The sequence below is a fragment of the Manis javanica genome, chromosome 13, assembly GCF_040802235.1.
Source record: "Manis javanica isolate MJ-LG chromosome 13, MJ_LKY, whole genome shotgun sequence".
Taxonomy (NCBI): Eukaryota; Metazoa; Chordata; class Mammalia; order Pholidota; family Manidae; genus Manis; species Manis javanica.
This window is the reverse complement of record NC_133168.1, coordinates 67347000-67372669: the sequence shown is the minus strand read 5'-3', so window position 1 is coordinate 67372669 and position 25670 is coordinate 67347000. Positions and strand designations below refer to the sequence as shown.

The 25670-nt window shown below is 42.3% G+C and overlaps 1 protein-coding gene across 9 annotated transcripts; it reads left to right on the top strand.

Annotated features, from left to right (window-relative positions):
* Positions 1-1357: 1357 nt before the first annotated feature.
* On the top strand, positions 1358-23733 carry ZBTB2 (zinc finger and BTB domain containing 2). 9 transcript variants are annotated; one of them, XM_017673995.3, is made up of 5 exons: positions 1358-1496; positions 12004-12055; positions 12164-12311; positions 15688-15872; positions 20990-23733. In XM_017673995.3, the coding sequence occupies exons 4-5, from the start codon at positions 15700-15702 to the stop codon at positions 22359-22361; spliced, it is 1545 nt and encodes a 514-aa protein (XP_017529484.1). In that variant the 5' UTR covers positions 1358-1496; positions 12004-12055; positions 12164-12311; positions 15688-15699; the 3' UTR covers positions 22362-23733. The 9 variants fall into 9 exon arrangements, with proteins under 9 accessions (XP_017529484.1, XP_017529471.1, XP_017529492.1 ...); XM_017673982.3 differs by having other exon boundaries at positions 12164-12316; XM_073219758.1 differs by lacking the exon at positions 1358-1496 and adding an exon at positions 1866-2004 and having other exon boundaries at positions 12004-12043; positions 12267-12311.
* Positions 23734-25670: the final 1937 nt, after the last annotated feature.

Below are 25670 nucleotides of genomic sequence, written 5' to 3'. Positions count from 1 at the left end.
GCAGGTGGAATTAGTCATCGGTAGCCCCAGCAATAACTGGATTACTAAATTCAATTGAGATTTTTAGGAGGGATGTGTCTGTATGTTAAATTAACTGTCGTAAGACAGTAAGCTTGTCTTAATTATCTTGTGAAATATATACCAGTACACTGTGCTAAGGTCTGTCTATGTAAACCCAAATAGGTTCCACTTAAAATCAAGCAGCATATAATAACCAGGATAGCATGCTTTAAAACCAAAAAATACTCTAGAAACTGCTGCTTCCCTTTCCTTACGAGAATCAAGCCATATTCTTTTTTTAATCTTCAAAATCCTAGATATGTAAAATAAAGAAACCATTCAATCCAATCCTCAAAAGCCTAAACTATACTTCCCAAAATAGTACAATTCTAGAAAGTGGCGACAACACAAAAGTAAACTTGAAAATGTTAGGAATGACCATCAGAGAGAATCTAAGTGCCCTGTTGCCATGTTTCAGGACCTCTAAATTTAACAGAATGGCTAACTCTGGAAACCACTCCTTAACAGCACCTCAGAGTGCAAAACTTAACAGGACTTAAATATCAAACATGTCCATAAGTAATAAATATCGAACATGCCTCACAGACTGAATTTTTTGGACTAAAGCTTCATAACCTAAAACCCAATTGAAATAAGCATAAAATTCGATCCTAACAGAAACGTCGCACATTACACTCATCTTAGTCTGTAAAAAGCACCTTTACTCTATACACAGCACAAATGACTTTCATTATCACTGGTGGTTAGCCAGATATTAGTCATTTACAATAATCTACCTGGTTGTCAAGCCCAGTCCATTCCAAACCTTAAGGTTAAAACTTTTGCTAATACGGCAGGACAAGGGACAAACGTATAGGCTAAGAGATGTCAAGCAGAAGCCTGCAAAAGGATCCGAGCAGTTGGTTGCTCTCCATCCCTCCCGGAGCATCTCCAGGATTGTCCTACCTAAACACTCTATGTAAACACAGGACTGTGACTCAAGCCTCCAGCCTCAGTAGGTGGAGAGAAGTTTCCTCGCATCGGCTGCACATGGTTTGCAGAAGTTTGACTGGAGCAGAGCGCCGAGCCTGGGTGGGAGCGGCAGCGTTGCGAGTGCTGCAGGCGGCGGCGGCGGCGGCGGCGGCAGAGCAGCAGGAGGCGGAGGCGGAGGCGGAGGCGGCCGGGGGGAGGGGAGGCGGCCGGGGGGGTGGAGGGGGCTCTTGCCGCCACTGCTCTCTCGCCGCCTCTCCCCCCCGGCGGGAGCCGCTCTCAGCCTCTTTGCACTAGTCGCTCCGCTCTCGCGGTCATGTGACCTTAACGTAACCGGACAGGAAAAGCCCCGCCGCCGCCGCCGCCGCCGCGCCGGAGACACCGACCGCGGCGGCAGCAGCAGCAGCAGCAGCAGCGAGAGGCAGAGGCAGCGGCGGCGGGGAGCGCACGGCCGAGGCCCCAGCGGAGCCTCCTCCACAGCCCCGCCGCGGCCACACCGGCGACAGGTAAGCGCACCGCCTCCGCCTCCCGAGGCTGGTGCCCACGTGCCGCCCCCGGCCCGGGCTCCAGGCAGGCGGGGACCATCGGGGCTCGCCAACGGTTCCAGCGGCGACGGTGGCAACAAAGACGACGACCGACCCCCGTCCCGGGGCTCCGGGTGAAGGCAGGAAGAGGGCCCGGCCACACGGGGACCCAGTTCTGGGAAGCCAGGGCAGGGGCGCCCGCGGGGGCGGTGGCGGCTGCGCCTGGCGCCGGGGCTCTGGCCGCCTGACAAAACCATCCCCCGGAGCCAGGCGGCGGCGGGTCGGCGGCGGCTCCATCCGGGGCTTTGCAGGAGGGGGAGGGGACGGAAGCCGAGAGGGCGGGCGGCAGATCTGAGGAAGGGGAGGGGGCGATTCGCGTTCCGTTCCCCGTCGCCGGTCCCTCCCTTCTCGCCGCCACCGTGAAGTGCGTCCCGAGCGGCGGCAGCCGGTGAGCGTCCCGCGCTGGAGCCCCGAGAGGCGAGCCCGTCAGGTGCGTAGTCTTTCCAACGCCTCGTCGCCGCCTCCTGCTGCCGCCGCTCCTCAGCGGCGAGGCCGCGAGCTGCGGAAGTGGGTTTGGGGGAGGGGAGCGGGGAGGGAGGGGGAGGGGAGGGATCCGGTCCGACCGGAGCAGGCCCGGCCTCTCTGGCGCTTCTCCCAGCTGCAGCGGCTCCTACAGCTGCTGTCGCTACTGCTGCGGCTCCGCCTCCCCGCTCGCGGGCGGGGGCGCGCACGCGCGCTTCCGGCCTCCGCGGGTCTCGCGCTGTCTGCGGCTCTCGCGCGCGCTCTTCCCCGCTCCCTGTCGGGCCATCACCCCGCCCCCGGCGCCGGAGCTGTTGCGCCAGCTGGGGCGTTGCGCACGGCGTAGGCGTCGGCATTGTGTTAAACGCCGCGGGACTTGGGGCGAGCGCGCGCGCGCACGCGGGACTGAGGGAGCGGAGGGCGTGCGGCGCGCCGTGGCGCGGCCCGAATGCGTCGGCCCTCCCTTCACCCCCACCCTCCCCGCAGCCCCACGGGGGGTGAGGGCGGGGCCGGGTGCACGGCGCCCTGGTCCCCTGGGGCCCCGTGGGTCTGGCCTACGCCGCCCTTGGGGCGGGGCGTCCGTTGGGCTGCTCTCCGCACGCTTGGGGATTTTAGGCCTCTTAGGGCGCCGCGCGCATAAGCCGTGGCGGCCCCGCGAAGGTTGGGGACTCGCTGAGCTGGCGGCCTCTGGCTTCCGCTCGACAGGAGATCTGTGCCTCGGATATGGCCGAGGCTAACCCAGAGCTGCGCTGTGGTTTCAGGCTGCTTGGCCTTGGGGCGTGGGACCGGCGTCTGGCCCCTACCAGCCCGGTAGGGCTCAGAGAAGAGGTGGTGGGCGTGGAGGCTGCTTCCCGGGCCGGGGTCGGTTTCCCGGTGTAATGGAACTCCCAAAGCACTCATTTTTAGGCAGTCGGCAAAGAGAACTGATGATACAGATGAAGAGAAGCAAGGTTCTCATCGCTTTCAGCTGATGGTGAATTAAAGAGCAAAAAGAGGGCAAAGGTAGCAGAGCAGGCAAAAAAAGATTGAGCAGAGTGAAAATACAGTTAGTTATTGCTAGGCCTTTTACTGCAAGAACTTCCAACAGCTGAACTATTACCCCTTAGGGAAATAACCTGGCTCTTTGCTTCCCCTCCCGGACCGTTTGTAGTGCTTATTTGCTCATCTGCATACAATGGGCCCACTTAGTGTATGAATCTCAATTCTATTCGCTTTCATAGGTTACTGGTTTAGTAAAATAAGGCATAAAAAAGGTAGTAATTCCGGGCTCACAGAGTTCCGGGGTGTTCTGGGTTTCCTTTGTAGGACAGACCATTTGTGGAACAACTATGTTGACTTGGAGGGAGCACTAGAGCAGGGTGTACATATCACCAGCATTTTAGTCTAAGAGGCCAGAAATTTTAATAGAAAAAAAGATAATTTAGCTCCTCATTCCTCTGGTTTATTGTAAACCAAAATTGTTAAATTTTGTTTGGCATTCCAAATAACTCTGGTGTGTATCCAGGGTGTTTTAAAACTATTAAGAGGTAATTTTTAAGGAGAAAGTTTATGACAAATACTACATTCCTTTAAAATGGGTATTTCTCAATAAATTTGTTGTTTATAGATGTTTACTTTCTAGCCGAAGCATTGACCTGTTATTGAAATCATAAGATCTCAAAGTACAAGAAATGATAATGCCAGTGGTATTGAGTGCCACAGATAGCCAATTATGGAGTCATCTCTTAAAGGGTGGCAAATAAACCACCCCTAAAGCTTTGTTGTACTGTACAGTCCAACTGCTTACTTTACAGTTTCAAAAACTTCTCCTCAGAGAGTATAAGTAAATGGTGCTTGGCAAACTCTTCCCTTGAAATACTCCAGCAGCAGAGAATAAGCACAAGGCATGCATTGGGTCACAATAAAAGTACCATTATGACAATTTCTTTTTTTAAGATTAATATGAACTTTACACTGTCTTCCAAAATCTGTGCTTTTGTAATATAAAATTTTATTGACTCCAGCCCTCTCAACAGATACACCTTGTAAACACAACATGTCCTTTCGCAAGGGAATATGCTTCCCCAGTTCAAGAATTACTGACATAGAGGAGGGAGTGAAGGAGACATCTAATGATGACATGTCACATTGGTTGGGCATCACCTTCTTTGGAGTTGGGTTTTTCCTGCCATCTCTGACCAGTCTCTTGGTATTTCATCTCTAGACCCACTCATCTTTCCCTGAACTTTGAAACGTTGGGCAAGTAGTGTGGCGCCAGACTATCACATAAAGGAAGAACTAGTCAGCTGGAGACGTCACCATAAAATGCACCAGGCAATTTTATAACTTGTCCTACTTCCTTATTGTCTTTGGTTGCAAAGCAGGACTCTGAAAACCTAAAAGGGAACTGAGAATGTTTATTTTCCTGACCAAAAAAAACCTGTAAACACTCTGAGCATTAGATCAAGAACGTTTTTTAAACCTTTTTTATGTTAAGCTGTATTATAAATTTTATTAGCAAATTAAACTTAAAGAATTAAAATATTAACTTAAATCAATAGTAAATAAGATTCAGTATTTTATAATGCTGACATGCCGTTAAGAGATGGAGTTGGTAGCCACAGAACACTTACTGGGAGTTGGCAGTCCAAGACATTTAAGACCGTTTTCTTACAGTCCAAAGTCTAAGTGAGAGGTTGGTATTTATTTTCAAATACATCATACCCAGTTCACGTGCATGAGGTAGACATACGACTTCCTCACCACAAGAAAGCTCAGTATACAAAGACAGGAATTTGTAAAGCGTTTTTATGTATATGGCTAAAATAAATGCTTACAAAATGGCTTTTTTATAAGAGATTTTACTGTATAATTCCATTAAGTAATGTGCACTCCTAAGTTCTGCACCAAGCAAAGTTGAACATCACAATCGTCTGAGAACTACTTCAAAGTGTACACCAGGCCTAGTTACTTAGATTACCTGAGTCCCCACAGTAATTGTGAACCGTGGTTATCTAAGTGTGGTCTAGAGACACCTTTCAGGGTGCCACCAGGTCAAAACTATTTTCATGATAATGGTACAATGTTATCAGCCTTTTTCACTGTTGAAAAATATGTCAACATTGGAAAGATCTGCATAATTCATTGAGCACGTATTTTCCAAATAACCAGTGGACAATGTTAAAGTCATGCATGGGTGAAAAATCCTTTCAAAGTGCAAGATAGAGCAATGAATTTAACTGTAATAGATGAGGAAAATTTCATGCATTGATGTACTTTTCAATCACCCAGACAGCCTTTAAGAAACTACCCCTTGTCAAGTTTTAGCAAAGTATCAAAGGATATCCACAATACCTGGAAGGCCTATTGAAAAATACTTTTTTCCAGCTACATATGTGGGTGAGACTGGATTTTCTTCAGTACTTAACCAAAACAGGTATCGTAACAGTAAATGCAGAAACCAGGTGTCTTCTATTAAAGAGATTTGTAAAAATATAAGATGCCACTACACTGTTTTTTTGCTGTTTTTAAAATATATTCTTTCATAAACATGTTATTTATGTTCTTTCATAAACATGTTATTTATGTTAACACACAATGGACTTATTGCTATTTTAATTGAATTACTATTTTTTAAATTTCTTTGTTTTAATTTCTATTGTGGCAAATATCACAGCTATATTCCATATAAACAAAGTTCTTTGGTGTCCTCAGTAATATTTTTAAAGATTATGAAAGGTTCCTGATACCAAAAAGTTTGAAAACCCCTGCTCTAAAATATTGAAATCAATTATTCAAATTTGGAACTCCTCACCAGAATATGCTGGGCTGTATGTATAGGTGATTCTATTTACTTCAGATTGATTTTACTCATTATCATGCAGCATATGAAAAACAAAGGCAATCTCTACGCCTTTGCTAGAAGCAAATAAGATTAGATTTTAAGTTTTGGTGTGTGATCATACGTAGTTTTCCTTCAAGTTGATTAAAGCATAATGCCGTTAGAATTGTCACTTTAATATTGACTCTTTATTGGCCATAAATCTCTGACCTGTTTCTCCTTGACACCTAAACTGTCCCTGAACTACCTCCTCTTCACCTAAAACTATACTCAAAAATTAAAAACTAATTTTAATGTTAACTTAAGCAAAGTATGATGGAAAAGACAATCTTTTACAGATGCATGTTTTCCAAAGTCAAAGTTAGGGCTATTGCTCAGTTTATGTTCCTCCTTTTTCTAATTACTGTGGAAGAGGACTGACTTTGTAAGAGAAATATACCAATCTGTCACCACAACTAAATATGATATACTTCTTAGCTCTTAAATAGTTTGAAAAGCTGTATTAAAATTCAAATGACCAGTTTCATTCAGGTTTACTTTATGGGCCTCCCTAAATATTAATTATTAATACTAATTGAAAAAGCAGTTTTTTCATCCTGCTAAGTGGTCTAAACTACTTGAAAGAATCAATCTTACTTGTGGGCACTGCTTTTTCTCTTGCTTATGTGTCTTGTGCATTACAGTATTCATTTATGCTTCACTTAAATAAAATCAAGGACTTGAGAAGACCCTTTTAGTGCCCTTGAAATGGGTAGTTTAAGTGGTGTTTAGTATGTTAGAAGAGCTGTTATCTTTAAAAAGTGAATCATCAATTCCAAAAAGCTGCTTTGGTCTCCTAGTCTTACACTGAAAGAGAAGGAGGAACTTGGATTGTCAGAATACGGTATTTGTCTCATTCAGCCGCACTTCCAAAAGATTAGGTAACTTGTTTAAGGATCAGCCGTGTGCTGTGCGATGGAAGCTGAAATCACTTGACATGTAGGTAGTATTCCATTGTCAGTATGGGAAACAGTGGTAAAGATAAAAGCCAAAGCATTAAATAATATAAATGCTCATTTATATTTGGCTTTAGAAAGTGTTTTTTACTTATTTCAACATGATATGTCCTACAGTTTCTGAATTTACTTAAAAAAAAACTACATATATAACAGGCATGGAGAAGGCATTCTATGAAAACCCTCTTAAGAATTGCCTCACGTCTTCATCTCTACTCTTCTTCAGTTTCTCTCTGCTCGCTATTTTGATTTAGGAAATTATATTTTAAATTTAGTTCTGTTGTTTGTTTTGAAGTTCTGCTTATAGAGTAGTTGAGGGTCTTATTTAAGTCTTCAGCCTCATGTCAGATTGTCCGTCCTCCGTGAATAGGATCAATAAGAACTTTTGGGAGTGATTTACAGAGCAAGGGAGTGTAGAGCAAAGAGTGTGAAACTTACACCCTGAAGACCAGGGTTCAGTTGACTTCTGTTTACAGTTTTACCCTCCCTGAACTGTCATGTAGTGATATAAGAATGTGACCTCTGGAGTCAGACACACTTGAGTTCTCCAGAAACTCTCACACATAAATCACAGTCAAGACTTTAGGAACTTCAAACCGATATACCCTCTACTTGGGTGTCTCAGAAGTATCTCAGCCAGCATGTTATCTAAACTTAAACCACAAAACTGAGTTGTTGCCTATGTTCCCTGACCTGTCAGAGAGCCCCACCGACTTTCCAGTTACACCAGTTAGGAATCTGGGCGTTATCTTGGACACCTTGATCTCCACCAACCCTCTTCCATCTAATAATCGACCAATTCTGTTGATTTTTTTAATCTTCTATCTTTCAAGTCCTGTCTCTCTCCACATTGTTGTCACCACCACCCAGGCTGTCTTCTCTCTTCTAGACCACTGAGTCTAGAACTGCTTCTAGAGGTCCCCCCTCTCCCGCCTCTCTACCACCACTGCTGCTCCCCAGTTTGGTTAATTCTGCAGTTGCCGTCATCTAATCATGCAGATCAGATCAGAACGACCTTTACGTTGTAGACATCTGATTATTACCCTGCTTAAAATCCCCTTTGGTGGCTCCCTATTGCTTTTAAGATATGAACTAAAATCCTTAACAAGACCTGAGTCTTCTGCTTGATCTTGTCTCCTTCTTCTCTGGCTCTTTGCTCTTCAACCACATTGATCTTTTCTCAGTTCCTCAGCTGCATCTTGCTCCCTCCTATCATAGGGCCTTCGCAAAGGCTGAGCACTCTGCCTGGAATACTCCTTCTTTGCCCAGTTAACTCTTCAGTTATCTGCTTAACTGGTGTTTCCTCACAAAAGCCTTCCCTGACTCCCAACCCACAAATTAAACCTTAGTTTTGTGACCTCAGGTTTCCTTACGTTTTTCTTCAGTAGCTCATATCAGAGTTGGCTGTTATAAATTTGGGCACTTATTTGATTATACCCTGGAATTGGGTGTATTCTGCATACCGTTGCACATACTAGGCCTGGCACCTTAGACAGCTCTCACCAAATGCATGGCCTCCCTGATTTGTTTCTTAAGAGCTAGCCCTACATGTGGGCAAGTTACTTAACTTCTCTAAGTCTGTATTTCTTCTTCTGGAATAAGGATAATTGATCCTTGGCACATAGTAAGTGGTCATTTATTATATTGTTAATGCTGTGTTTATTAATATAATTAATAATGGATAGTAAAACAATGTACCATGGTATCATTAGGGATTAAATAATGTGTGTGAAGGGTTATAGTAACCTACAAATCACTATTCAGAACTTAATTGTTAGCAGGAAGAAACATGAAGTGACATTTCAAAATTTGAAATTCTGAAGTACAGCACACATTAAACTGTGAGAATTTTCTAAGTTAACACAGGATAAATAGAAATTGAACTTCTACCCCGTCACCAAGTTAGTGAGAGGCCAAGCTGTGACTGGAACTCAACACTTCCCCTCCCCGAACATACAGTATTTATTTATTTAACAAATATTGAACACTGACAATATGCTAGGCACATGGGATAAAGTAACAAATGATCAGTAAGACTCAATGCTGGCTTTCCAGAAGCTTCAGGCAGACGTATGTAAACCGGCATGTTGAAGAATGCTCTGGAAGCAAGACAAGCCTCCTAATCTTGAGGGTCAGAAATTTTGCAGAGGGCAAGCAGAGCTAGGGAAAGTGGGACTGGTGATGAGTGGTGGATCCCTCTCAAAGTGATACGTTCAAAGGTCCAGTGCAGGGGTTCTAAGGCCCAGTTCAAAAAGGCCTCCTCTCCTGACCATACTAGCAGAACTCAGGTTGCTGAGCTGCTAGGCTGTGAGAGTGAGGGCTGCTGTTAGAATGGCCTGGGCATTCAGAGCCTTCTAGGCAAAGAAAACTGCCTATGTTCAGCATATCTCAAGTTCATCCAGAATTTCCAAAGTGAGTGAAATAACATCATTTTGTCTCCATTATTACCAACATACTAAAGTGAAACTGAATTTTTCATAATGCTTGGTCTTCAGAATAAGTTGTACAGTTGACCACAAGTCCAACCAATCTTGTATCAAGAAAACAATAGGCACACTTAATCTCATAAAATAAAATTTTATATTTAATTTTTTTTGCATGAGAAAGTTATTTTTCTATATATTGAATATAGTGCCAACTGTCCTCTGAAAGGTATCCCGAACTTATGTCCTTTCCCATCCCTATGGATAGGGAATACTTTGTTTTTTCTTTCAAAATTAAGAGGAAACCACACTCTGTTGGACCCTGGTTTTGAGTTTGGTTGGTGGGTTTTTAGTAGGTCTGTGAAATCTGAAAGTCTGGAAACCATTAGTTTATGTTAGCAGAGGCATGTAGTGCCGAGTAAGCAGGGGTTGAGTCATGCAGGACCTTGAAAGCTATGCTGAGGAATTTGGATTTCATCCTTAAGTTAGTAGGGAATTGCAGGAGGTTTTGAAGCAGGACAGTAACATCAGATTTACCCTTTGGAAAGATTGTTCTGGCTGATTTCAGAGGCTAGAGCTGGAAACGGGGAGATAAATAGGGAGGTAGAGCTAAAATGTGACATTGGGATAAAGAGTTCAGATTGGTGGGACGTGGGTGACTGACGGGAGGGTTGAGAGAAGTGGAGGCCTGAAAGGGAATTGAGACCCTCGGCCTGGTCAAGGGCAGGATGATGGCACCATGCCCTGAGCTGGGGAGGCAGAAGGACAGGTTTGTGTCCATGGCTTTTACTGTCCTTGGGGGAGATGGGGGTGAGGGGAGACAGGGGTAGGATTTTTGCCTAGATTGAATTGAGGGTTCCTGTGGGACACCCAAGTGAAAGTGGCCCAGATCACCACAGAGAATCTGCAGAGTGAGAAGTGGGCGCTGGACCAAAGGCAGAGGAGTGTCTGCAAAAGGGGAATCCTTGATGCAGATTAAAATAGAATAGCAGAGGTGAGATGGAAGTCAGTGTGCAGTGGCCTGGCAGCGAGGGGCAGAGTATCTCTGAAGCGGGAGGGAAGATACTAATGCTGCAGAGGGGTCGAGTAGCTTAGCCCATAGAGCTGGCAGAGGTCCTGGTGACCTTGGAGAGCCACTTCAGTGCAGGGGCGGCTCGAGTGGTCCGGTCAGGTGGGCAGGTGGTGGAGGTGGGAAGGGAAGAGCAGACATCCGTTTCCACGAAGGGCGGGTAGCCTCGAGCAGAGCCAGCCCTAGCCTCAGCAGCATGAGCCTCCTGGAAATGACCATGAAGGGGCCACACTGTCAGCCGGGCAGGGCCGGGGGTGCCGCCCGGATGCACTTCTGGTTGAGTCCAGCTGGGATCCTCTCTCCTCCCTCTCACCTCTTTCTCAGGCTTATTCACATATGTAAAACTCTGGGGGGTTGTTTTTATTTTACCCCTGAGAAAGATTTTCTGGTCTCTACGATTTTTAAAAATTGATCTATGCAGGGTTTTTTTTTTCCCCAATGTTAATTTTGAACGTATGACTCATTCTCTTTGCTTTTCCTCCTTTCATTTGGTTTTTCAGATCTCTGGGACTCTTGTACATGTGTTCTTTCCTCTGTATTTGAAAGATATGTTCAGTTTGCTTCCTGTTCTAGATGGTCCTAAAACAACTAGTAGAAGACCCCTTTAAAAAGAAAACATTTTGCAGTTTTATCATGGGTCATACTTCTGGTCTGAATAAAATACTTATTTCGGTATATTTATGGAACAAGAGAAAGCAATACATTTTGCAATATTGAAGGAGATGACACATACCTATTAATGTAAAAACCAAAAACCTCCTGTAAAATACTGATTCATTTGATTACATTAAAATATAAAGTTATATACATTGAAACTTTCTATGAAACAGAATCAAAAGAAAGTGTGGACAGTAGTAACAGATGTGACAGAGGGCTTGTTTCCGTTGTATATAAAGAATTTTATAGATCAATAAGAAAAAGACAAGCAACCTGATAGAAAAATGAGTAAAACTCAGAGATACATGAGGAATTATAAATGATGGATAAACATAAAAATAGACTTCGTCTCCTCATTAAATCCATAGAAAGTAAAAAAAAAAAAGTGATATTGGTAAAGATTATTTAAAAAGTATGGGGAAACTGGTAGGGATGGGGGTGGTTGGATAACTCTCAGTATTGTGTATCCATAATACTTGAACCTTTTACAAGAATATATACTTTAAAGCAGCAATAAAAATAACATTTTTTACTAATTTTAAATAAACATACTTGCATGTAGTGTGTTCTGAAAAATCAAATGAACCCCAGTTTAAGCCTCACTTCTTGCATTTACTGATTGTATAATCTTGGGCAAACTACTTTTCTAAGCCTATTTCCTCCTTTATAGAATGTGCACAACAATGCCTCAAATAAGTTAAGGTCTGAAAGTAAATGAATTACTTGTGGGAATGAATGGTTAATGGTAAGCACTCTGTAAATAATAGCCACTCTGGTCATTATCTCCAAGGGATAAATAGGAATGTGTTACTGTACTCATAGCTGCTGTCAGCGAAAGCAGAATTTGAAACTACTTAAACGTGTAGATGACCGTGACCAGAGGCCAAGTACATGATAAAACATCTCATCACAGTTTGCTCTTAGAGGATATTTTACTTGCTTAAGTGTTTTTTTAGTGTTTTTTTTATTGGAATAAAGTTGATATACAGTGTTATGTTGGTTTCAGATGTTCAACATGGTGCCTTGATGGTCGTATACATTACTAGGTGCTCAGCACGGTAAGTGTAGTTACCCCATTACCATACCAAGACATCATAATTTATTATTGGTTATATTCTCTGTGTTGTGCTTCCATTCCTATGACTAACTTATTTTATGTTTTGCAGTTTGTACAGCTTTATCCTCTTCCCCTGTTTCACCCATTCTCCCACCTGGTACTATACTTGTTTGAAGGGAAAGATGAAAAAGGGATATTCTGGCACTTTTCAGAGAACAGCCTTGAAGACAAGATTCTAAAGTTACATCTTGGTGGAGGTCAGGTTAGAGTGATGATTTTTATAATCCCAGTTACTTTGTAACCTGGCTTTTATCATGAACCCCATGCCTTTTCTCTGTCTCCCCTTCCTAATTTTAGTCCTTTTACCTTCTCTTACACACACAGGAAACACTGGGGAACTAAGTCCTGATTCATAGCATTGATGTTCACATTTACATAAGATACAATGTAGGTCTGTATACCCAAATTACTGCAAACTTGGATGATTTTCCTGCCTCATACTTGGGTACATATAGCTCTTGGTAGAAAACACAAAACTTGACATCTAGGATTCTTGCTTTATGACCTGATCGGTCTCATAAAGTTTTATTCCATTGCATCCATTTATTTTAGGTCATGCTTATTAATTTCTGCCAGATCATCACTAGAACAGCAAAGAGTGTAGGGAGTTCAGACCTCGGGTCTGCTTTTGGTGTCTTAAGCTTATTGATAATGCGTTCTCTCCACTGTTGCTTCCCCAGTTCTGAAGTTAAGCATCATAATTACCCATTTAAAAAAATCTGGCTATTAATATGTAGTGAGCTTTTTTAAAAAAAACTTATTTTGTGATACCTGTAGAGGCACATACAGTTGCAAGAAATAATAGAGAGATCCCATATACTGTTTACCCACTTAACTCAGAAAGAAACATCTTGTAAAACTGGCACATCACAACCAGGACACTGACTTTGATACAGCTGAGCTACAGACAGTCTGTCACCACAGGCTCCCTCACATTGCCCTTAATAGCCACACCTGCTTCCCTCCTGCTGCCCGCACCCCTCCACTTCTAATCTGTTCTTCATTTCTGTAATTTTCAAGAAGGTTCTGCAAATGGAGTCATACACTATATAACCTTGTGGGAGTGGCACTTTTCACCCAGTGTATTCACCCACATTGTTCATGTATCAGTAGATCATTTCTTCTTATGGCTGAGTAGTTTCCTGTGGTATGGGCATAGCACACTGTGCTTAACTACTCACCCACTGAAGACATCTGTTGCACTTTTAGCTTTGACTACTAGCAATAAAGCTGCTGTGGATATCCACTAGTTTTTGTGTGAGCATAAATTTTCATTTCTTCAGGATAAATGTCCCTGTTTGTAATTCCCTGGTAGTATGATAGTTGCATAGTTTTCTCTTAATTGTTTTCTTTAATGGCTACACCATATTCTATTCCCACTGGCAATGTATGAGCAGTCCAGTTTCTCAGCATCCTTGCCAGCATTTGATGTTACCATTCTTTCTTATTTTTTTGGCCATCTTGATTGGTATATAATAAAATCTCATTGTGCTCTTAATTTGTTTTTTCCATGGAACTGCTAATGATGTTGAACTGTCTTCTCATGTGTTTATTTGCTCTCTGTATGTCCTCTTTGGTGAAATATCTCTACAAGTCTATTGCTCATTTTCTAATTAAATTGTTTTTTACCTGTTGATTTGAGAATTCTTTATATATCCTATATACTAGTCCTTTGTGAAAGGACTAGTTTCTAAAAGCTTTCAACTATTTTCTCCTAGTCCTTGTTTTTTCATCCTTTTAACAGCATTTTACAGAACAAAAGTTTTTAATTTTGATGAAGTCCAATTTATCAATTTCTTTTATGGATTGTACTTTTGATATCAAATATAAAAACTATATTTAGCCCTAGATTCCTCAGATTTCCTCCCATCCTTTCCCCAAAAGTTGTAGTTTGACTTCTGGGTTCTGTTTTGTGTTCCATTGATCTGTGAGTTCATCTGTAACCAGACCAGGTCCTGAATACTGTAGCTAGATGACACATGTTGATATCAGATAGACTGATTCCTCTCACTTCATTCATTTTAAAAATTGTTTTAGCTATTCTAGTTTCTTTGCCTTTACATGTACATTTTTAATAATTCTGAATTCTTTAGAATTTAAGAATTTTAAAATTCTTAATTTTTAATAGTTTTTAATTATTGTCTATATCTACAAAAAAAAGTGTTACTAGAATTTTGTTGTATCAACCTGAATATCAATTTGGAAAAAAATTGGTATTTTTACTATGGTGAGTTTTCCTAACCATAAATTTTATGGTGTGTTTCTCCATTTATTTAGATCTTCATTAATTTCTTTGGTCAGCCTTTTATAGTTTTCAAGATACAAGTCCTATACATGTTTTGTGAGATTTCCATTGGTGTATTTCAGTTGAGCGACTAAATGGTATATTTCTGATTTCATTGTCCATAAGTTCAAAGTCAGTATATAGAATTGTGGTTGGATTTTGTGTTTATCTTGTATCCTGTGGAATTGCCAAACTAATTTATCAGTTCTAAGAGTTTTTTATAGACTCCTTGGGACTTTTTGTGTAACAATCATGTCATTTGCAAATAAGGACTGTTTTATTTTTTTCTTTCCTGTCTGTATGCCTTTCACTTCCTTTCTTGCTTTATTGAACTAGCTAGAACTTCCAGTGCTATGAACAGTGAGGACGGGCATCTTTGCCTTGTTCCCAGCCTTTGGGAGAAGGCATCCACTCTATAACATTAAATGTACTGTTAAGTACAATGTTGATCTATGTGTAGAGTCGGCTTTTGTAAGTGCTCCCTAGCTGTGGGAAAGGAGCAGTCTATAGATTTGATGAACTAGCTCTTTTAGAGGTAGTCTCCCCCTACTTTAGATAGATTCAGGTGGAGTTGTTTACTAGAGTGAAGTGTAAAGAATGAAGATCTTAGAATTTGGAGTCAGAACAGGCAGATTTAAATTTTGACTCTTCCACCTTCTAAGTGCTAGGTGGTCCAGACGCATTATTTATAAACCTCTCAGAGCCCATTTCTTCCTCCACAAAAAAGGGAGAAATGCACCATCCTGCCTTCTTGCTCCATGAGTTTAAGCATCCAAGGGAATAATAATAAAGAGTGTGTCAGTTATTATATCACTGCCAGGGGCAGCCCCATCCCCACAGGAGGTGTAAAATTGCCCCAAACTTAGTGACAGCTTCACCATGCCCTTCTGTGGCCCCACCCAGCACCTTAATTTATTTATCTCTACGTTAGATTCAGCAACTTATAATGGATCATTAGAATTTGCATTTGGAATCTTAAATCAAAAGGCTAAATGATCCAGTAATTTTTGCTGTCTCAAGGGCAGATTACCAGAGTTCATTATTTCCTGGTTCCTCCGCTCACTGTCCGTGTGAACTTTGACAAATGTAATCTCCAAATTCACCTTTAAGTACCAACACTTGTAAAATGGGAGTAATGACAGAACTACCTCAGAGGACTTGTGGTGAGGACCAAATGAGTGAATTTATGTAACAATTTTAGCATGATGTGTTACCTGTTTACTATTGGTGACTATAACGGACACAAATTTGTGAATCACCTTTCTTAAAAAAAATTGTTTGCTTTGCAGATTTAAAAAAAAATGGATTTGGCCAACCACGGACTTATTCTCCTGCAACAGTTAAACGCTCAGCGAGAGTTTGGTTTCCTGTGTGACTGCACGGTTGCCATCGGCGATGTGTACTTCAAGGCACACAAATCAGTTCTTGCTTCATTCTCCAATTACTTTAAGATGTTGTTTGTCCATCAGACCAGGTAACTAACGTGGTTGATAATAATCTAATGACTCTAGACTCTGAAATTCCGTGGCCTCTTTCCTACTGAACGTGTTCTTTGTCCTCATCAAGACCATGGGTCTCGCTGCCTCCCTAGGCCCCTGAGCTCCCAGGTCCCTCATGACCTTACTTGCCCCCCTACCCACCTTGGTTATTCCTGCTTTTGGTTGCACTGGAGAATCATTTGAGCCCAGAGTGGCCTCTCCATCCCCAAATGCCCTCTGTGGGGCTCATTTCTGGTCCATGACAAAGCCTGAAGCTGCAGGGGGCTAAGTCCTTTCCTCCAGCTCCTCCAGCCCTGCCCTGAGCCTCCAGCTGCCTTTCAGGAAGTATCTTTCTCTCCTCCACTAATGAGAAGCCTGAGGGCATGGATTCCCCCAGTTCCATTTTTTTTTTTCCTTCCCATCTCCTGTTTTGGAGAAAAGGGCCCTCTCTGGGTAAGGATCAGGATCTTTCTCCCACCCTTGTGCTCCCAGATCTGCCCCTTGGTTTTTATGCTGTACCTTTCAGTTTGTACTTTTAACCACTCCCCAAGTCAGCAGAGGATCAGCTTCCTTGACACAGATGAGTTACGGGCTGCTTCTCCTCTGTGTTCCCTCCTCTGTGTTCCCTCCTCTGTGTTCCCGTGAAAGCTCTCCCAGGGTGATCTCCGGCCAGGCCGGCACTTCCCTCATCCCACTCTCTTCCTGTCTGCTGTCACTGTGGTTTCTGCGCCATCGCTCCCCTGAAATCATTTCTTGAAGGTCACCTTTTCACCAAAACCGCTTTTCTCTCACTCTTTGTCGTCCTTGCCCTCTGCGGCTTACTACTGCTTGCTTCCTTCTTAAGGGCTCTCACCTGCACCTCCATGGCTCTAAATAGCCCTTGTTCTTCTGCCATCTCCCAGGAGCCCAGCAGGGGTTGTGAGTTTTGGTCTTGGGCTCTCCACGCTGCTTTTCTGTGCTCTCCTGAAGGGAGGTTTACATTTTTCCTGGATCTTACCTCTGCTGGAAGTGATCAATTTACAGCTCCAGACTTGATCTTTCTGTCTCTAGAACAGAACTCTATTTCCCAAGGCCCCAGGCTGCCTGTTAGACATTTTAGAATTGAATAGTCGCCTTTCATCTCATTGAGCATGTCTAAAACTGAATTATGTCTTCCCAGAAGTCCCCTCCTGACTTCCAATTTTTTATCTTCAAGTAACCCATACTTACGATCTCTTTAAAACCTTATTTTATCTGTCCCCTTGTCAAGTTTTCTGCAAAACACCTTTTACTTCAGTCCTTTCCTTTCATGTCTCACTTCTATTTCCTAATCGTTTTCCCCATTACTGTGCCAGACTAATATTCCTAGACATTGCTTTGATTGTAGTGGGCCTGTGATCAGAAACCTAGAGGATACCCATTGCATATCAAAACAGGCTACACATTCCTTCTGTCCTTCAAGGCCCCTCCTCTGGCTGCCCTCCCCTCACCTGAGCCCTGCTCCCCTGGCATCTGCCCACACCCTGTGCCCAGTTTACCAGGCACCTCTCCATGACCCCCTCCCCTAACAAGTGAACCGAAATGATCAAAAGTGATCTCTTCCTCTCTCACATGTCATAGCACTTGATTTTTGCCATTTTACAAGATCTGCACCTCTTCCCTTTGTTATTGTTATTTGTGTATTTACCTCCCCTCTTCGTTTGCAATTTTCTTGAGGGCAGAGATTGGGTTTAAGGATCTTTTTGAATACCTCAGGGTGTATTTCATATATTTGTACAAAATAGCCACTTGATAAATGTCTGGAGGGGCAGAATGGGTGAATAATAGGATTAAGGGCAAGCAGAGGTTGCTATATCTTGTGACAATAAGGGTACTTCATTGTAAGAGACCTCATAGCGAATGGGTACCTCAGAGTCTCAACACCATGGCTTGTGTTAAATTATTTGTCTTAAAAGGGGGAACATTTTGAACAGTAAAAGAATACAATGTGCTGAGTTTCAAATAAATGAAAGAAATTTATCTTAAGTGTAGGGCAGCATGTAAATGTCTTTCTAACGAGGGAATGGGATATCTGTATAGAGAGGATTCCCAAGTTTCAGCAATGGTGTGTTAATGCACCAAAGTGGTACGTTCCAATTGGGCTGCCGCCAAGTGGCCTTGCCCACCTCATTGAGACCAGCAAATAGTGGGTGGAGCCCAGAGGCTTGCTTTTAAACCTGCACCTTTTTTTCAAGGCTCTGTGAGCTGCACCTCTCCTCTGCTGGAGAGCTAAGACAGAAGGCAGTCTGTAGTTACCACTAGATGTCTCTGTCTTATACACTCTAAATGGTTAAGTTTCCCATTATATAGGGCCACAGACTTGGAGCTCTCAAAAATAAAACTTCTGAGAGGCCTTGCTAAATACAGCCTTCTGACAATGGATAACATTATTTTTAAACCTTTATTTTCAAAGTTCTTTAAGTCCATCTTTAAGATTCTTGTGGAGGAAAAATTAAAAATGCAGTTTACTATGAAAGGTTATACAAGGGGCTTGTAGCTGTGCTGAAACTGTATTTCTCCTACACAAAAGTGTTAGGTTTAACAGACATCTGCAAATCAAACCAGTTAGGTGCAATTTTATCGTAGAGAGCTATATCTTTCCCAGTAGACTTGGAAATGACCAAAGTCTGGCCCGTAGCAAGCAGAGAGGCCTAGTTGCCTGGGCGGGAAAGAAGTCAAGGATGGAGATGGCTGGAATGTGACATAAGGAGCTTTTTAAACTTGTGTGTGCATGTATGTGTGTGCGCATGCACGCACATGTACTTCTGCTATAAGAAAATTATACTTAAATAAACAAATCAAGGCAAACTGGTATCTGCGCACTTCCCTGGGCACAGACAGTAAACCCCAGGAACTTGCCGCCTTCCTTCCCTGGTGGATTCCCACCAGCTCTGTAGTGCCCTTTAGCATCCTTCTCCTTCCAGGCCAGCTCCGTCTCCCCAGCCCCATCCCTTCATCAGAAACTGCCCATAGTTTTAACATTTGAGCTCTACTATTGGGTCTTGCCCTCCAAGGCAGTAGACAGAGGACAAACTATACAGTAACAAATGAGTTAAATTACCTTATGGATGCTGAGAAACATAGCCCTGCTTTGGACTTCTGCCCTTCCCTTTTGGGGGCATCTCTAAAGGCCTGTAGCTTCCCAGGTCCCTGCTTTGGACTGACTGACTAAATTATTAAAGTATTATGCACCACATGTGGTCCCTGAATTTTTATTTTGAATATTGAACTTCCTGAGAACATCTAAATATGTTCAGTATACACATAGTATTGTAAGTTCCCACCTTGTACTTGAAGGGAAGACCACCTGTATTTGCAGTCCTGTTTAAAGGAGTATAAGTAAAGGACTATAAAAAATCTCCAGATGAAGGAAAATGATCTGTGGTCTTTTTTAAAAATAGAGTTGCATAAAATCTTCCCTTTATATTCTCAAAGGGATGCTAGTTTTTATGCTTGATCATTTTTCTTTAACTTCCATACTTTCTACTCAAACGTTTTTCACATGAGTATTTATATACAGTCATCTTAAAATCTACACACAAAGATAGCAAAACAGTAATTATTCAAATCTGACCTGTCACAAATTGCTATTAAAGACACTTTCTCTTTTTTTTCTTAGTAGAATAAATCATTAAATTTAAAAGAGTGCTATATATTATATATATGCCTTAGCATCTTGGAAAATACTCGTTAATAAAGTACACAGCTAAAAGAGCCAAAAATGTTTTGTTAGGAAAAAGTGGTGTAATCAAGAATAATTATAAACTTTAAAGGCATTCAAGGAAGCTGTCTTTGATATTGAAAATAGGTTGTAGTATATATTCATTCAGATGTGATAGCACATCTCAGCGCTGTCTGATGCTTTAGGATTGCTGTTAGTGATGGTCTAGGAAGAGTTCTTGGAGACTTAGATTGTTTCTGCTTGATCAGGATGATTTTCTGGAATGATGCAAACACTATATAGTCTAAAAGTTAAAAAAGATCAGCAATACCACCAACTACTTTTGGTGCCTCAGATAAATCACTTAAGTTTTTGTGACCTCAGTTTCCTTATTTGTTACCTGCTACACAGAATTGTTTTAATGCTCTAAAGAATTTTTGGGGTCTTGGCTTTGGAATTAGATCCAGATTTAAATTCCAGTTCTACTACTTCCTGACTCTGATACCGAGCAAGGTATGAAACCCTTTGAGCCTCAATCCTTTTTCTGTAAAATAAGAATCAATGGAAAAGTGAGATAGTGCCTGTAAAGCCAGTTGCAGTTCTGATAATAATGATGATTACATTTTATAAGGAACTGAATTATCCCAGAGCTGCTTTTTAATGTGAGCCAACAGTACTGGCAAGGTGATCTAACTCCATTAGAGCTAAAATGTGGCTTGTCTTCCTTCTGTTCTCATCCCTCACAATGCTCCTGTCCTTGTGCTGGACATAGAGAGTCAAAGAACGCTAACAGAATTGGGGTTTATTTTTATTGCGCTTCTTTTGTCTTGCTCTTAGGCACTTGTTCATACTAGTCCAGCACCCCCATGTCATTTTACAAATGAAGAAACTTTATAATCAGGTAGATTGTTTGATTCACGTTCAGAGATCTGCTGAGTTCTGGACAGCATCGGGTCAGTACAGAATCCGAGACTTTTAGCTAAAGACCTGCCAAGTCTGTGGTTATTAACCACCACGGGGTCACAGGCCACTTCCAGCCTGACATAAAGCAATGGAGGCTCTTTGTAAAACACGAAGCTTTTCATATAGAACTCTTGGAGGTCCGTATAAAAATATCATGTAATTTTGCGAAGATTACTAGGAGAAAAACTGCTTCAAGAGTCTGTAAGATACCACATTTAACATAAGCGTTTCTTTTCTCAGTCCTTGAAAATATATTTACTGTATTTTTTCTGTTCTTAATATAATTAAAGTTAAATTACATAGGTTCTAGTCATCTCTCCTAAGTATGCCATTTCATGAGCTTACAAAAAAATGAGAAACGTTCTTATTTAATTTGCCTTTTAGAAAGGGCTCATTTTTTCCTCAGGCTTTCTGTTACCATTTGAGTCATGAGTTGACATTGCTTATCGACTGTTTACTTGTTTCTTTCAGTGACTGTGTCCGTTTGAAATCGACTGACATACAGCCCGACATTTTCAGCTATCTCTTACATTTGATGTACACTGGAAAAATGGCGCCTCAGCTGATTGACCCTGTTCAACTGGAACAGGGGATCAAGTTTCTACACGCTTACCCACTGATCCAGGAGGCTAGCCTGGCCAGCCAGGGAGCCTTTTCTCATCCTGACCAACTTTTCCCACTGGCTTCTTCCTTGTATGGCATTCAGATTGCAGATCACCCCTTGAGACAAGCCACCAAGATTGCTCCAGCACCTGAAAAGCTTGGGCGAGACGCACAGCCACAGACCCCCAGGATGAGCCAGGAGCAGGTGCCTGAAGCCTCACAGCTTTCTCAGCTGACTTCCAATCTGACCCAGGTGAATCGGACACACATGACTCCCTCAGACCCACTGCAGACTCCGCTGTCGCCAGAACTGGTTTCCACTCCTGTGCCTCCCCCTCCTCCTGGGGATGAGACCAATCTGGAAGCCTCTTCCTCTGATGAACAGCCTGCATCTCTCACCATAGCCCACGTCAAGCCGAGCATCATGAAGAGGAATGGAAGCTTCCCAAAGTACTATGCCTGCCACTTGTGTGGCCGGCGCTTTACCCTCCGGAGCAGTTTGCGGGAGCACCTCCAGATTCACACAGGAGTACCGTTCACGTCAAGCCAACCAGGAGAGAGCCGAGTTCCCCTGTCTCTTTGTAGCAATGCAGCTGACCTAGGAAAAGATGCCATGGAGGTGCCTGAAACTGGGATGATAAGTGACAGTGAGCTGCAGCACATTTCAGACTCCCCGATCATAGACGGGCAGCAGCACTCGGAGACGCCGCCGCCCTCAGACATCGCGGACATTGACAACCTGGAGCAGGTGGACCAAGAGAGGGAGGTAAAGAGGCGGAAGTATGAGTGCACAATATGTGGACGCAAATTCATCCAGAAAAGCCACTGGAGGGAGCACATGTACATACACACGGGGAAGCCTTTCAAATGCAGCACTTGTGACAAGAGTTTTTGCAGGGCCAACCAGGCTGCCCGGCACGTGTGCCTCAACCAGAGCATTGACACGTACACCATGGTGGACAAACAGACGCTGGAGCTCTGCACGTTTGAGGAAGGCAGTCAGATGGACAACATGTTGGTACAAACCAACAAACCCTACAAATGCAACTTGTGTGACAAAACATTCTCGACTCCCAATGAGGTGGTTAAACATTCATGCCGAAACCAGAACTCAGATGTCTTTGCCCTTGATGAAGGGCGGTCCATCCTCCTGGGCAGTGGGAACTCTGAAGTCACAGAACCTGACCACCCGGTGTTAGCGTCCATCAAAAAGGAACAGGAAACAGTGTTGTTAGACTGATGTTACCTGTCTTTTTAAAAACTGTCATTTTTACAAAGACTACCTTCCCTAACCCCAATTCAGAACTATAGTTCTCCATGGCATGATGCAAGCAGGTCGCTGTTCCTTTCCCCTCGCCCCCATCTCCCCATTCCCAGCGCCGCCTCCGTAAAGGTTTTGTGCATTATAAACCTGGAACATACCTAACTTTAATTCAGGGGATATTGGAAAGGTAATGGTCAGTAGTACTTAAAAACTTGAATAGATTTTTGAGAAATTTTAGATTATTTAAAAGCATACTTGGAAATAATGAAGGGTATATAACAAAACAAAACAACTAGAATGCAATTTGGTAAGCTAAAATTATGACTTCCCCTGGGTAATAAGTCTTCTCAGAAAATGTCAAAAAATATAGCAACCTTCTTAGAGATACAGCTGAGCACTGTACTATGCACAATGTAGAAAGTGTGGGAGAACTTTAAACCCAAGAAAACATTCTTAGTATTTATCCTCTGGGTGTCTTATTTCAGAATGCATCCTTTGAGATTATGTCCAGTCAGGAAAAATCATTAGTTAGGAATCTGAACAAAACACAGAGGAGAAAAAGTAATAATGTGATGGCAATCTTAATTTTTGGATAAAACATGACAAGTTGTGAGTTTGTGCATTTATAAGAGAAAATATATGGATACTTGCTATGAACAGGTGAATTAATGCACATGCCTTATCTCATTGCTGGCTTCTTTCAAAGTTGAACAATAACAAAATACTGTGTTTTACTTTGTAACAAATTTGTTGGTTGTTTTAAAAATCAGATTTGAAAGTACGATTCCATAGATTGAATATAAAATGACATGCCATTCTAGCAGTTGCCAGTGGTAAATTTATTTTAGCACCAACCAGCTGCTTTTAAATCAGTGTGAATACTGCAGGAAAAAGGATAGGGAATGTAATCTTACAGGGAAGTTCAGCATAGCGTGTAGGAACTTCAGTGACTACGAAAGTTAATGCTAACATAATGGCAACATTCACTGAAGCATCAAAAATGGCAGAGAAATCAAGACAAAAAAATGCTGATTGCTTTTTTTGGAAAAACCTAATTTTTATGTTTAGTCTCCAGTATTTTCTTTTTTAACATCTGAGATTTCCTCCATTGGCCTGAAAGCGTAAAATTTGTCCATTCATCTTCCCTTAGGCCAGTAACAGAATGGTCTCACAGGGCAAAACAGGAGCCAGAAGTAAGGACCGAAGGGGAAAGGGAAGAACATTAATAGCTGAGCTGTATGTGTGTTAAAAACTGAATATCCCGTCCTCCTATTTCATGTATAGTTGAGTTCTCACATTTGTAAGTTTTTATACATACCTTCATTGAATAAACATTTAATTAAATGTTTATATCATTTTATCTGTGTATTACTTTGTCTACCCAAAAAGGTAGAGGAACAGCAGCTGGAGAGCTTTGCACACCCTGTCGTGTTCTTGCTGTATCTCCTCCTCTTGTGTGCAGTTCCCCTAACTGCCAGAGGGCATTTTCCACATCTGTAAAATGAAGGCATTGACAGTTGCATTGGGTCATGAGATTGTGAGAGTCAGATGAATACATTATATATGAAGATGCTATGGACAAAGTTTGACCAAGGATGGGCCTGGAGATGTCTTACTCAGCGTTCTTTTCAAGGATGGGAAAAAAGACGAGATGTTTACCTAAGGATGACCCAAATCCATGCTACATAAACATAGATTATTAAATATTGAGAGGTTTCCACTGACTTCCTTTTTTTTTTAAACTATATTCCCAAGATATCACATGTCCCAACTTTCAAAGAGAGTCTTGTGTCAACTTCTCTGAATATTAATGAAAGAGAAATGGGCCTCTGCAGCCCTCCACAGCACCCCCAGCAGCCTTGAAAAAGGACAAGGGATCAGCCAGAGGGCCTTGAAGACCAGAATGTGGGGATGACAAGGGATCTTGTGGGTAAGGAGAGAGAGGTGAGGCTACAATGCCAGGCAGCCCCAGTTCAACAACCACAACTTAGAGGGGGAAAGGCAGATATTGTGTCCACCTACTCATTCTGTGGCATCCTGTGGGGGTGCAGGGGCTTTTACACCAGCTTGTGCAAGACCTGCCAGCTGACAGGTCTGCCAGCTCCCTCCCAAAATGAAATGCCTCGAGGATAGAGAAGGAAGCACATCCCCCCTACCCCAGAGTGCTCAGTGGCTATTTAATCCCAAGAGATAAATTTAATGGTTTGTGAGGTATTGACTGTACCAATTTAAGCTTTGAAAGTTGGCAGTTGATGAGCAATCTGGACATGAAAGCTTGAGAATTCGAGCTGTCGTTCTCTTTGTTCTAAGCTCTTATTAACACACCACTGGACTGGTTCTCTTTTCCTTTCATAGGGAAAACAAGTAAAAGTGACTCAACAAATGTTGCTAAAAAATAAATTTGTGAAGTATTACAGGATTTTATTTTACCATAGGTGTATGGCTGTAAGGAAAGAAAGCATTGCCATTAAAAGATACTTGTCAATTACTCCTCCATAAAGCTGGAAAATACATACATACGTAAAGTAGCTTTGGATAACGATAAAAGAATGGAGAGTAGAGTGGACCCCAAACATTCTCCGTGTTACAGTCCTAGGAACTAGCCACTACTGTTTTGTTTACCTTGCAAGAAAGTTAAGAGTGAAGCATGCAAAATGAACAAAATGTCGGCCTGTCACACGTGCCAGGTGAAACACTGAACTGCTACATGTAACAAGGTACAGGAACTTAGGAGGATGGTTGGGGAGGATGGTGTGTTGCAGGGTGATCTCCTACATTTGGCTGGGAATGATGGGTTTTGTGGGGGGCCCGCCCTGCTTCACTAATTCACTAGGACTGAATCCTAAGACAAATGTGTTTGTATGGGGAGTATAGGTTATAATGGAGGTTACTTGTTCTTCAGGTTGACTTAGCATTATTATGACAATTTTCAGAACATCAAAATATTTATGTCGCACTTGGCTTTTAGTCCTTCATTTTGGTCTAGACGTATTGCTATACATCATTTGCAGGTAAGCAAGATTAAGGTTTAGACATCTTTAAGCAAATAAAAATTAATTATCTTAAGGTACAGATCAATTAATCTGCCTTTTCTAGAACTAGCTCCTTAAACACAACTGGAATATCAAACTGCCAACAGCTTTCTAAATAAAATTAAAATTAGATAGAATATTTAGCATGAAGAAAATGGACCAAGATGAAATGATACTCTGGTTTCATTCTCTGTAGGCAAAGCAAAATATTTTTGAACATAAAGAATTGTTATGAAATTCTTGACTCAAGCTT

Coding starts and splice junctions, on each gene's coding strand:
- ZBTB2 (XM_017674003.3), top strand. CDS start 15,700: ATGGATTTGGCCAACCACGGACTTATTCTCCTGCAACAGTTAAACGCT. Junction 15,873..20,989: donor TTGTTTGTCCATCAGACCAG/GTAACTAACGTG, acceptor TGTTTCTTTCAG/TGACTGTGTCCGTTTGAAAT.